At 40.5% G+C, this 14,115-nt stretch overlaps 2 protein-coding genes across 3 annotated transcripts in view; one reads left to right on the top strand and one right to left on the bottom strand.

The window, feature by feature from the left end:
- The window catches only part of tshr (thyroid stimulating hormone receptor), a gene marked incomplete at both ends in the record, with an annotated part of 29,439 nt that extends 24,389 nt beyond the window's left edge, over nt 1-5,050 (bottom strand). Inside the window, one exon of the mRNA XM_084082078.1 lies at nt 4,878-5,050. Within this exon, the coding sequence (XP_083938204.1) occupies nt 4,878-5,050 (173 nt within the window). The remainder of the gene's footprint in view (nt 1-4,877) is intronic.
- A 1,371-nt stretch (nt 5,051-6,421) lies between these two features.
- cep128 (centrosomal protein 128) overlaps nt 6,422-14,115 on the top strand; it is an 86,943-nt gene continuing 79,249 nt past the window's right edge. For both annotated transcript variants that reach the window (XM_084082400.1, XM_084082399.1), the window contains exons 1-5: nt 6,422-6,530; nt 7,380-7,593; nt 8,202-8,288; nt 10,068-10,218; nt 12,015-12,151. In XM_084082400.1, the coding sequence (XP_083938526.1) occupies nt 7,399-7,593; nt 8,202-8,288; nt 10,068-10,218; nt 12,015-12,151 (570 nt within the window). In that variant the 5' untranslated portion in view covers nt 6,422-6,530; nt 7,380-7,398. The remainder of the gene's footprint in view (nt 6,531-7,379; nt 7,594-8,201; nt 8,289-10,067; nt 10,219-12,014; nt 12,152-14,115) is intronic.

Raw genomic sequence — 14,115 nt, 5'->3', positions numbered from 1 at the left:
TTATCCGGGGGTAAGGCCCGGGCCAGGGGCTTGGCGGCGGCAGCCAAGGGCAGGCTTTCATGTCTTTCTCTTCCCACCGGTGGGCCTTGGATAAACATTTGTCCAGGAATGTGATGGCATCGTGGGGACGTCTGGCCACAGGGACATCTGAATTGGAGCACTGGGCTAGAGGGTAATCTCATGTGATAGGTGCCATGCGAGGTGATGCAAGGTGGCGTCTGGGAGAGAGAGAGAGGGAGGGGTCAAGGGAGGAGTGGTGTCAGACTAAATAACGTGGAAGATGAGGGGGCGGACAGAAAGGGCCGGGGCGATCTGTTCAAAATCAAATCTCACAATGTTTTCGACCAAATACTTGATGATTAGATGATTATTGTGACGATAACTACTGGTACTTTCAGAAATATTTACACATTGTAATTTATGATATGTAATAATCAGTAATGCTCATATATAGCTAGAACAGTCAGGCAAGTTCAGAAAATTACATCCCTTGACTGTAATTAATGCGCCTTTAAAACCAGGAAAAGACAACACTTATATCACAATATTTAACAAATGATTTAGTTATATTCGAATGACTTTCTCAAAAGACCAGAGCAAAAACAAACAATCCCATGTTACTGTATACCAAGCTATTATGTACAATGAAACCTGTCCAGTGTGCAGGGCCGTGCTTTGCTGTAGGCAAGCCTCGGCAGCCGCCTGGGCCACATCACAGGCAGGGGGCCCCATGAAAAAAATAAATAATAATAAATAAATTAATACATAGAAATAAACAGCTTTCCAATCCATTCCAGGCCTTTAAAAACAGACAACATGGGCCCCCAAACAGTCAGGAGGGGGCCCCATGAGATCTCCTCAAATTATTATTTAAAATATATATAAATAAACAGCTTTCCAATCCATTCCACGCCTTTAAAAAACAGTGTGAATGTGAGTGTGGGAGTGTAAGGTATTTGTGCAGTATCTCCATGTAAGAATTGTCACAGACTTGCGTATACACCTCCATTTATGAGTGGATGTTACACAGGCACTGTGTTAATTCATCAATTTGTAACTCTTACAGGTCCATTCGGTTACATTTGTACACTCAACAGGGTTAAATTAACACTGAGGATTTTACTGTGTACTATCTGTGTGTACAGGTGAAGTTTGTTTGGCTCACGCTTCCCTTAAAACATTATAGTTAACGCAGTCTCTGGTTTACCTCAAGTGATCCCCATACAGTTGATTGAACCATCGGAGCTCTCCTGGTCCGAGAGTCTGTTCTTTTACATACTTCTTGTCCCTGATGTATAAGTACGGTAATGACAAAACCAGAGTTGGGACATTAGACCTGCTGCTGTCCACATTTTCTACGCCGTGCCTCTGTGGCAAGCCGTCTAGAAATGGGTCTTTGTGTCTGGGGCGATAATCTCACAAACCACTGCCAGTAGGTCAAGGAATTAACTCCCTGTAACGTCCTTTCACATATGTTTTACATATTTAAAATGTTATTATGGAAGTTCAAGTCAACAGCGCCTTGATTTGGCTGAAACCTTGCCAAAACATGGAGTCATACGCAGTGGTGGAAAGTAACTAAGTACATTTACTCAAGTACTGTACTTCAGTACGATTTTGAGGTACTTTTACTTTACTGGAGTATTTCCAATTGTCTATACTTTTACTTCTACTCCACTACATCTTGGAGGCAAATATTGTACTTTTTCTCCACTACAATTATTTGAAAACTTTAGTTAGTCCTACTAGTTACTTTGCAGATCTAAATTATGACATTATAAAACATACATTAACCACTTTAGCCCTATTATATACCTAGGCTATTTTCAAATATTTCAGTATTTTTACTTTTGGTACTTTAAGTACATTTTGATGCCAATACTTTTGTACTTTTACTCAAGTTCATTTTTAATTCTGGACTTTTACTTGTAACAGAGTATTTCTACATTGTGGTATTGCTACTTTTACTCAAGTAAAATATTTTAGTACTTCTTCCACCACTGCATACGTCATAGAGGTATCATGGATTTCTGATGTCATAGACTGGCAACATGAAGACCGAGATCCACATGGAAGCCACGCCATCATATAGACCCTGTCTTGTTTTTTTCACTGTTTGTCTCAAATCCTGTAATGACACTCCCATCCTCTGGCTTTAATCAATGGCAGGGACTGGAACACACACACACACACACACACACACACACACACACACACACACACACACACACACACACACACACACACACACACACACACACACACACACACACACACACACACACACACACACACACACACACACACACACACACACACACGATATTTTCACATATAGGATTAGAATAGATAGAATGGGAATGTCCGTGTGTCTAATGCAACAAGCATGTCTTTCATGTGTGGACATCGCATGAAACACTCAGAGCTGGAATGTTCAGCAACTGCCAAAGGAATTTTCTGTCAAACTATTCCATAATAGGCCCTCATAAATGTTTAATTAGTCTCAGGCAGTGTACCGATTTCATTATTCCCATCTCAGATTTCTAGGGAAGACTTCTAGCCTTGTCCATCTTAAGTATACTCAGTTAATGTTATCATTCAAGACAGTATGGTTTGAATGCCATTTCTGTCTTTTCCAATTCTGTGTTTCCCCATCAGCCACTGGGTGCTTCTGAAGAACATGTGTTTCCATCGTTCAAGACCACGGTAAACTGGTTGGTCTACATTGCATAACATGCATTGAGTACTTTAGCAGCCAGGTTATAAGTGCAACATGAAATAACAAAGAAAAAGGAAGTTAAGTTCACCGCACATCCAGCCCAAATGTATTCAGGTGCAGGATTAGGAAATAACTACAATAGGAACTAATATACGTACACTGAACAATAAGCTCCCAATATTTAATTTTTTTATGTAATGACATTCCTGAAAAAACGAATTAAAGGTGATATTGCTAACATTTTTATGTAGATGAATAATAATAAACCACATAATAAACCACAGAGTAAAATCACACACGCACGCACGCACGCACGCACGCACGCATACTGTACATTACTTTTCTTCCCTAAACAGGTAGGCAGGCAGTTACAGTGGTGCAAACAGCATGAGTGCTACTTTCTAGAAGTAACTCACGGGAAATAAGGAACCTTATGCCACAGAGGTGTTGTGATGTGGACTGTGTAGTGGGACATGTAGTGGCTGGTTGTCTACAGTATAGCTTTGAATATTGGGAGCGTATTATTCAGTGTGTGGGCATTTCTTCTTTTTATACAGTGTATACCTCGTGATGGAGCGATCCTGACAAGGTATTACATCATGTCTGCTGCCCAAATCCTTGACTGACTTTTTTGGGGTACAAAAGTAATGACACAAATCCAACACAATCCAACGAGACAGATCCAATAGTGATTAACCATAGTTTGGGGCCTCATTTTCAAATAATTTTAGCCAGACAAATTCAATTCAATCCTATATTTATATACAACAAATGCATCACAGATGTGAACAATCATAGGCTTCTGCCATTATTACTGTACATAGATTTATATGAGATCTTTTGTTGTGTGATGACTAGAAATGACCGGTGGTTTAGTGTGTTTTTGAAATGGCTGTAATTCCAGTAAGGTAGAAGGTGATTTCACCATTCTATAGCATATTGGCTATATAGTGAGATGGAAGGTTAGCTTATTGAAGTTAAGTAAGTGAAGTAATTACATCTCACAGCTGAGAGGCTTCCTATCACCCATGGGGTGAATGTTTCAGTAGTAGTTACACAATAAATCCTGATTACTTCGACTCTTACCATCGAGTCTTAACTTAATCTGAGCTAAATTAACATGCATTTTTAACATATCTGCCCTAACATAACTTCAGATGTGGAGTGCTGGGGTACAGTATATCGTCCTAATGGTCAATATGTTAAAGCAGTGGTTCTAAAAAAGTGGTCCGGGGACCACCAGTGGTCCTTGGGGGGGTACCAAGGGGTCCCCAGCGAAATTATTTAACTTAGCTTCACAATCATTTTAACCACTTAGCTTTGGATATTCAAAAATAGCAGATCTACAAGCTCATAGTGCGGCACTCGGTGCTGAAAGCAGCCTGATCACGTCCAGGTTCGGTCCAAATCTAAGAGCTCAGTGTTTGTCTCCATGCAGAATCCTGCAAGACTCAGTAAAGCTCACTGAGTTAAGGGACCTGTGTTCTGGATTTCCCCTCTCTCTCTCTCTCTCTCTCTCTCTCTCTCTCTCTCTGCACAATGTCTACATCTTTCTTTCTTCTGTATATATATTCAACATCTGTTTGATTTTTGAAAAATGAAAAAATATGGGGAGAATTAAAAATGTAACTGGAATTAAAAACAAGTTGAACGAACGAACGCATTAGCCTCGATTTGAGAAAGCAAGTTCTATTTTGCTATAACTATTTAATTATCAACTCTTTCACACTTATGTCATCGTAGGAACATTGAGAGCCTGTCACACTCACATTGCATTAGAATGAAACCATTCTTAATTTCACTTAATAGCCTACACCCAGCAGTAGGCTATATTCACCTAGTATTGTGTTTTATATTCAAATTTTCATTGCTACTAGTGTTGCTGATGTCTTGTTTATTATTGCATATGTCTTTAAGTGTCTTGATTAATTGAATACACAGGACCACAATGGAAACTAGGAACTTTTTGTGTTGTCCTTTTAAAGGATTTAAAGGATTAAAAGGATAACACAAAAAGTTAGCTAATTGCAAACTGTTAATAAAGTACACAATCAATGATGAATCAATCAATCAATTGACTGAAGTTAGCTAATTGCAAACTGTTAATAAAGTATTCAATCAATGATGAATCAATCAATCAATTCAGTAGCCTACTTACAATGTCTCCGTGCTGGCAGGGAACCTGGGGAGCTGATCAATGTCAAAGCAGGAGATGGTGTAAGTCTTCCACTCGGAACATTCGCAGACGTCTGGGCAAAGATCAGGCTCCTCCGCCAAGGTATTGACAGGCAACGTGACGAGTGTAAACAGAGCGCACGTTATCGCCTGCATGCTGCGTTCTTGTTCGTTGACAGACAGGCTGATTCAAAAGAATCCCTGGATGGATGGAGGGATGGATAGATGGATGCTGGCTGCTGGACGCACCACCAGTTAAATCAAATCTTCTGCCTTGCCTGGAGGTTATACGTATCCTCAGATCGGAACCTGAGAAGTGAACTTATGCTGGAGTGTTGTTGCTGAGTTTTCTCCAACTGTATGTGGCCCCATAGGTTTGATGTGAGCAGTGGAAGGGATGGATGCTGCAGGCTGCTAGGACAGGACAGCTCTGTGGTTTTGGAGGTGGTCTAGTTGAGGAGTGGGTGGTAGACTTCTGGGGCACTCTTGTGTTAGACACGAGTAGTGTTTTTTTTTGTTTGTTTTTTACCTGTGGCCCGATTTGGTGTTATTTTAAGACATAATAATAATACTAATAATACTAATAATAATAATAATAATAATAATAATAATAATAATAATAATAATAATAATAATAATAATAATAATAATAATGATAATAAATATTAGAACAAGTACTCCTCTGTGCACAGGTCTCTGCCTGGTCAAACTTTAGAATCTTAGCAAATCAGGATGGAATATGAAAAATCTGAAAGACCCTGAAAGACTGTAGAGATACTCTGTACTGATTTGCGTGTGATGTTGGCACAAAATCTGTAGGAGTAGCCTAATATTTAAAAAAAAGTTTTGCATAAATAGGCCTCCTGGTGGCGCTATAACAGGCCCATCATGTGAAACATTTGGGGCAGAGGCGCTGCTCTGGCATCCAGGGAGTGTGTGCTCAGTTTCGCTGCAAGCGGCCCAAGGTGCTGGAGATTAGCTGATCACAGACAGATGGACACACTCACACCAGCCCTGACACAGGACGGACGGACGGACGGACAGTGCAAAATAGCAATAGCTCTGTCTGTGTTGAGATTCTCAAATAAATTGACACAAAACACAACACAACAAATACTTTCATTGTGTTTGTTTGTTATGTTATTTGTTTATTTGTTGTGTGTTGTGTTGTGTTTTGTACAAACAAATACATTGAGACGGAGTGATCGTCTCTGCCAAGCCTTCGGCCTTGCGGAGACGAGACAACAACAACAACAACAACAACAACAACAACAACAACAACAACAACACTAATGCAGGCTATATAATTATGTGTCTGTCTGTGAGCAAAAAATAAACAGGGGCACACAAGTTCAACTTTTTGAATATCTTTCTAACTGCGAGCGGCTGTAAGTGGCGCAAACGCACGCCTTCGGACAATGTAGTTCTCAAGTACCTAAACCCCAGTATAACGGTACCTGTGATAAACTACAACTCCCTGCTCCGTGTGAAAGCGGCGTGCTGTGGTTTGTTGTCTTCCTGTCTAGAGGCGGCTAGTTTAAGTTGCCATAGCAGAGAGGAGACGCTTTGGCCAGTCTAACTTCTCTGATCACTACAGCGACCTGCCAACAGGTCCTCATGTAGCTAAACTACACTGGTAAGATCCATCCACATGTTTTCTACTTTGATGCCTCTGGATACAACGAAACATTACGAAACACATGTCTTTGGTGTTAGTTAGCCTGCTGCTAATAAGTTGGCTAATGTTGCATTAGCTAGCTGTAGCTAACGTTATAGTAAGTTTTGGGTGGAGCATCATCAACAACAACAATGGCCAGTTTTATGGTCAGTGGGGCTCTTTATCAGGCGTTGTGGTTTCCATCCGGATAGCTTTGTGACTCTACCGGTTGTCAGGGTGACGGCGGTGACAAATCTGATTAGTCTTACTTGTTATATCATTAAGATCTATTAAACGGAACCAAACGGATTGCAGGCTCTAATCTTATTATTACCATGTATGCGATGGTGATGAGCACGCTCAACAATGGTGGTAAAAGTACTCACATTTTGTACTTAAGTAAAAGTATCAATACTGCAATGTAGAAATACTCTGTTACAAGTGGAAGTCAGGGAATCGAAATGTACTTGAGTAAAAGTACAAAAGTATTGGCATCAAAATATACGTATTAAGTAAAAGTACTCATTATGCAGACTGTCCCATTTCACAAGTTTTAAAATGTATAGAAATCATTTTAAAATAGTAGATCTACAAACCAGTAGCTATTTTCAAATAGAATAATAAAGGTATAGGGCTGAAGTGGTTAATGTATGTTTTAAAAATAATTGTAATCGAAATCTACAAAGTAACTGTCAAATAGTTGTAGTGGAGTAAAAGTACAGTATATATTTGCCTTTGAGATGTAGTGGAGTAGAAGTAGTAAGGAGTTGAGTACATGTACTTAGTTACCTTCCACCAATGCTAGGTTTATTCATGCCCCCTCCACAGACCTCCCCTGTCGGCAACAATGGATTCATCCAGCGGGTCGGACGCGTACGACAGGGAGAGGAGGGCACGCAGGCCGCGGGGGCGCGAGGCTCAGCGCAGACCCGCTCGGGAGTCTCGGGACGGTGGTGGAGGTCACAGAGTCAATGGAGGTGGGAGTGCAGCTGGATCAGCTGGGATCTCCGAGAAGATCAGCACCCTGGCCAGCACACTGCAGGTATAGACTGTCTACGCTTGACTTAAAGCAGCCTCTCTGAATGGCATCTCTTTAAATATAGATGGAGGTTCAAGGTTGCACTTTATTGTTGTGTCTTGTGTACAGCACAGGTACAGTGCATAAGAGACAATGGTTCGGCTTCGTTCAGACAATGTAGCATAGCAGTATATTGTTGCTGTTGGGCAGTAACCTCTTATCTCCATATTCTATACGTTTTTTTTTCTCGTAAATTAACGCCCTACTTTAACATACTACAGCGTCACACAAAAGTAGCAGATCCACAAGCTCGAAACGCGGTGTGATTCGTGCGAAGCGACGCGTTTTGAGCTTGTAGATCTGCTACTTGCGCTACTTTTGAATTTGAATCCTGAAATGTAATAGTTTTGGATATATGAGGTTTCCACCCGACAGAGACGATATGTAATAATTAATTAAAAAAAGAGTGAAAAAAGATTCAGTAGTTTAATACTAATATATGTATCTTACATAGAGATGTGGGACATAAGATATGTAACAATTGATTTATGTATTTATTGAATCTATGATGCTTAGAAAACGATACGTACGTTGTCTCATATGATTAGATAATAACTTACTTTCTCTGGTAGGATACTAGTCGGAACTTGAACAAAGTAGACAAGATGCTGGGCCAGTACAGGGAGCACACAGATGATCAGGCCGAAGCCATGGCAATGGTGAGTCCCTCAATAACTCAATGTTCAACTTCAAAGTCACAGCGTTCTCCTATAGTGGTATTCTGTACATTTGGTTTGTTGGCTCCCCGTCTATTGACTGTGATGCCAGTTTTGATTCAAGTGGATGGAGGTTGAAGCACTAAGGTTGCGTGAGACTTCTTGTTCTGGAAGTAGAACTGGAGGTGAGTGTTTGACTAGTGCTTGGAGCTGTTTACAGGTGATGAGGAATCAGGCTTTTACTGTTGCTATTGCCGTTACCACGATGCAGCATGTTAAAAATACTATCAGGCGTTCTGTTCATTTTATTTAGCCTTTCAAGGCTTTTTATTATTTATTAGCCACTTTTTACTTCTTACGGGCATGGATTCTGTGCTTGTTTGCGTGTCTGTTGTGTCCTTTCTCTGTCATTAGGTCCCGCCCACACTTGAACTAGATTGGGCAGTGACATTGTTGAGCTGCGCGCTTCAGGCAAAGTTGAAATGTCTTAAACTCTGTAAACTGGCGACGCTCCCAAAGCGCAGGGCGCTAAAAATAATGGTGGGGTACCTGTCGCTCGGGTAGAGGGCACTGAAAGCATCACTGCTCCATATAAAACAACAAGAAAAGATAGGCCTCTGGTGGAGTCACAACCTAACTGCTTCCATGTGGATGTGTTATTTTAAAAGGGATAAAAACAGATACCTATTTTTTAATCCCCTTTTGTGTGATCATCACAATAATATAGATTTTGTTTTGATTTTGGGGTGATTACGTTTTTTTCCCCAGCTCTGGTAGCAATGCTCTTGTGTCGTTGCCACTGATGCGAAAAAGGAATAGAATCCCACCACACCCTAGTACAATACGTTATTAGGTGCAATGTTTCAGCCTTAAGACCCTCATCAGGCATGGACATGTCACCCTGTACCTTCAGGACATGATCCATCCAACTTGGATGGATCATGGTCTTGGTCTTAAGGCTGAAACATTGCACCTAATAAGGTATTGTACTAGGGTGTGGGATTCTATTCCTTTCCAGACCCCTCCCTGCCCACTTGGATCAGCTAACACAAAGTCTGTTTAAACCTTCCTTTTAACACCCTGGCCAACGCTCCACACACCCGGCCTAGACTCTTCTCCCTCTTGGCTCCCAAGCAGTGGAATAAACTCTCCCTTGCAACTGCAAACTAACTCCTCTTCAGACTCAACCTCACCCCTAACATTCCTTATCCTTGTGTCCCTACTTGTCACCTTTTTTTTGTTGATAGATCCTAGTTATACTATGCAGATCTGCAGATGTATGTTGGTTACTTGTTCCCCCCTGCCTTCCAGTTCTCTGACACATCTCTGTTCCATGGGCCTTTGCTGATCACATTTTTATTTTATTTTATGTTAACATTGCTGGAGGTTTGGACAAGCATGTCAGCTGCACAATACTACAACATTTGTCAATTCCAACACACATTTGATTTGTCAACTGCCCAAAAAGGGGTTCTTATTTGTCCCTCCAGTTTTTACTGGACCCCTACTCCCTTCCCCCACCATAAATGGCCCACAGGGTGAATAAGCATAGATGGGTACATACAATAATAAATAAATAAAATAATAATTATAATACAAGGAAGAAACAAAACAAAAACGGGTACAAAACGGAGCTGCAAAAAAAAGAAAGCAAATGTATATATAACGCTAATAACATGATTTAAGTTTCTCCAGTGCTTTGGATAAGATAAGATAAGTCAAGCATGTTTTCTTTTGCCCCATTTGCCGCTGCTGATCACTTTGTATGCTTTCGTACATCAGCTGAAGGAGAACCTAGAGGAGTCGATCAGCCAGTTGCAGTCACAGAGGAGGAGGCCTTCGCCGTCACAGAGGCAAAGGAGGTCCTCTGCGTCCGCCTCCACCCTGCACACCAGTGACCTGGAGGCTGGCTCTGGCTCCGGCTCTGGCCCAGGTATGGAGGACAACAACAAGGTCCTCTCTGACTCCCCTTAGGGTTGGGCCAAATTGATCTTATCTAGTGATTAGAGTGATCACAGTTGTCATTGACTAGGCCAGTGGTCCTCAACCTGTGGGTCGGGGTCCCCGCATGATTTTTGGGCGGTCCCCAGATGACAGTGAAGTGACAATTTAAGGACTATTAAGACCTTTTTAATACCTCCAAAAAAATGAAAGAAAAGAAAAAAGCCATTACTGCATCAAAAGAAAAAACGGGTTAATTATTGGCCAAATATTCAAATTATATAAGAAAGAGGCAAACATTGTGAAAATAGCAGATCTACAAGCTCACAACGCCTCGCAAAGCAAGGCGTTGTGAGCTTGTAGATCTGCTATCTTCACAATATTTATCTGTGGAAGCGAGTCAAACTTTATGCCTGCAAAATGCCTAACAAGTGTTTGTTAAGGTGGGGGGTCCCCTGTTCAAATATGATTATTTGGGGGGGTCCCCAGTTCAAATAGGATTATTTTGGGGGGTCCCCAGTTCAAATAGGATTATTTTGGGGGGTCGCGGCCTGAAAAGGTTGAGAACCACTAGACTTGGCTACTTATGCCAGATAATCATTGGGCAAAACTGTTCGTTTGGGATATTACTCTGGTTATTTTAAAAAGTGTTATCAAGAAAGGATGCGTATGCTAGTATATCTTTATTGAATAAACATTGGGACATTTTAAAACAATGTTATAAGACCACATTCATTTTGGAAACTTTTTGAGCCTATGTAATGACATTGTATGCAGACCGTTCAAATGGGAACGCACTGTATGCTTAGTGGTGTGAAGTACATGGTAAAGCAATTATCATGACCACACTCCTTTTTAAACATATTTATGTAAATGAAAATCAGTATCTCAGTAATGAAAATTCCATTATCGGCCAAACCCAGTGGTGTAAAGTAACTAAGTCCATTAACTCAACTACTGTAATGTAAGTGGAATCTTTTGTTAAAACTTTTTATACACGTTTGAAGGACCATGACAAAGACTTTTAATGTGTGATAAAACTGAATGTCATGAAACCTTTAAGTAAATTGTTGAGGTACTTTTACTTTACTGGAGTATTTCCAATTGTCTATACTTTTACTTTTACTCCACTACATCTCACAGGCAATTTTGTACTTTTACTCCACTACAATTATTTGAAAACTTTAGTTATTACTAACCCTAACCCTAAATTATAACATTATAAAACATACATTAACCACTTTAGCCTTATTTTATACCTAGGCTATTTGAAAATAGCCGATCTACAAGCTCACAATGCGTTGTGAGCTTGTAGATCTGCTATTTTCAAACATTTTAGTACTTTTACTTTTGGTAATTTAAGTACATTTTTATACCAATACTTTTGTACTTTTAATCAAGTACATTTTGAATTCAAGACTTTTACTTGCAACAGAGTACTTCTACATTGCAGTATTAATACTTTTACTTAAGTAAAACATTTGAGTACTTTTTCCACCACAGGCCAAACCCAATTTCTACAGTTTTTCTCTCATAACTTCTTTTTATACACAGTTGACAAGCTTGACCGTGTCAATGGTTAACGGTCATTTGTGTGTGTGTGTGTGTGTGTGTGTGTGTGTGTAGTTGTAGTGAGAAGTGTGAAGTCTGTGTGGGACTGAAGCTGCAAAGATCAGCCTATATCATCTCTCTATCTCCTCTACATCTCTGATGCCTCTTTCATCCTCTCTCTATAATCACAGTAAAGATGAACCTTTTGTCCTTTATTACATCTTTGTTTTTCTCCAGAGGGCCCACGCTTCTACCCAACCTCCCCTCTGAAGGACTATACCAGCACTGAATCTGCTCCACGAGCCAGAAGGAGGTCTCTGTCCGCGGCCACAGTGCGCTTCAGTGACCCCTGCCCCGTACACCCAGAAGCACATGTAAGGAAGATCACAAGACCACTACTACTCTTATCAGTTCCATGGAAGTCCTGTTGCATGGTTACAGATGGCTGCCACAAGAGGGTGCACTGATGCCTCTGTGCCACTTTGATTACTTGGACACGAGTCAGTGTAAATAATATATTATGGCGTTTCTGCTTGTTGCATAGTACGGTGACAGAGGGAGGAAGATATACGACTCAAGCCCTGAGATGGCTTTAAACTCAGGATGTTACTATTGCAGTGTGTGGCTGAGCCATCAGGATACCCTTATAGACTACTAGCAGTGTTGGGAAAGTTCACTTAAAATATGAACTAGTTCAAAGTTCAGTTCACAACTTTTAAAATGAACTAGTTCAAAGTTCAGTTCATATTTCAAAATTTTGAACTAAAGTTCATGGTTCAAAAAATGAACTAGTTCAGTTCTTTTTCGTTCTTTTTTTTCAATATATATTAGTGCTGTCAGGCGATTAAAATTTTTAATCGCGATTAATCGCATGATTTGTGTAGTTAATCGCGCGATTAATCGCATATTAATCACATATTTTTTATTGGCTCAAACTTGAATGATGAACTGAAAAGCAGTGCATTGTATTGTATATGGAGCAGGATGCATCCAATATATTATTTATTATTATTACTATACTTTTATTATTTATCCAATACATTATAAAACCAATGTTATTTATTTAATTTTATATCCTCTCTGGTGAACATACACAAAGCACCCTATATTTATTATTTCCAGTGGCGTAAAGTAGCTAAGCACATTTATTCAAGTACTGTACTTAAGTACAATTTTGAGGTACTTTTACTTTACTAGAGTATTAGCAGTTTTCAGTACTTACTTACTTCTACTCTACATCTCAGAGGCAAATATTGTACTTATTTTTAATTATTTGAAAACTTGAGTTACTTGTTACTTTGTAGATTTTACAAATACATGAATCACTTCAGCCCTATTTAAGTTTTGGCTATTGGAAAATAGCCGATCTACAAGCTCACAACAGGTCACGGTGCAACACAGTGAGCTTGTAGATCTGCTATTTTCTAAAGATTTTCATTCATCTTGGGGGGGGGGCTGGGGGCTTGTCAAAGTGAGTGTATGACACTGTAACATCAAAAGCCAGGTGCAGAAGTCCACTTTTAATGCCAAAATAAAGTCGGGTCGGACGTCCAGACTACAATATGATGTTCATTCAGAGGTTCGGGGGCCGGGGCTACCGTCCTAAAGTCGGCTGTAGGCTACGGTGCTACGACGCATCAGCCACGGACATGTTGTTGTGACATCCCAAACTCATTTCGCCGTTCCGCGGTGTTTACTTATGAATTCAGCCCAGCTTCAAGTTAATTTTGTCGGCAGTGAAGCCAAGGAAACAACACCGATACTTTGGAAGAGACACAAGTCAACTTCCAAATGCTTGTGGCCGGGAAATGAGCTTCGCAGAGCGGATAAAGTGTCAGCTCTTCGCCCTGGCCGAGTGGCCGTAACTGTCTGTGCTGCTCACTAGCTGTCGCTGCAATGAGACTGTTCACTCGGACTCCGCGCTGCGCACATGAATGTGAAACACCGCCTTGCTTTTCTCTTTTTTTGGCTGATGGTGCGTTCAAGACGCCTCGGAAACACAGAATAGGATGAAATACAACATGACAAACCGATGTAACCATGGAAATTTGGGACACTCTTGAACGAAGTTAAACTGTGAGAGAACGCCGTTCACAAACGCCAGAATGAACGCGTTCACGATAACGTTCATCTAGCGGATATACAGTACGTTCAGTTCACGTTCGCCCAAAATATGAACGAGTTCAAGCACGATCGTTCATTGAACGCATTCAGGCACAACACTGACTACTAGACCAGTGGTTCTCAAATGTTTTCATGTCAAGCACCCCAAAATTGATAAATATTTGTCAGCGGACCCCCATCTGAAAATATGTTGTGCCAGGGACCCCAGAAGCAA

Source organism: Gymnoscopelus microlampas (assembly GCF_963454915.1).
Source record: "Gymnoscopelus microlampas genome assembly, chromosome: 16".
NCBI classification, from domain to species: Eukaryota; Metazoa; Chordata; class Actinopteri; order Myctophiformes; family Myctophidae; genus Gymnoscopelus; species Gymnoscopelus microlampas.
The sequence above is the reverse complement of the archived record's forward strand: the minus strand, read 5'-3'. Positions and strand labels throughout refer to the sequence as shown.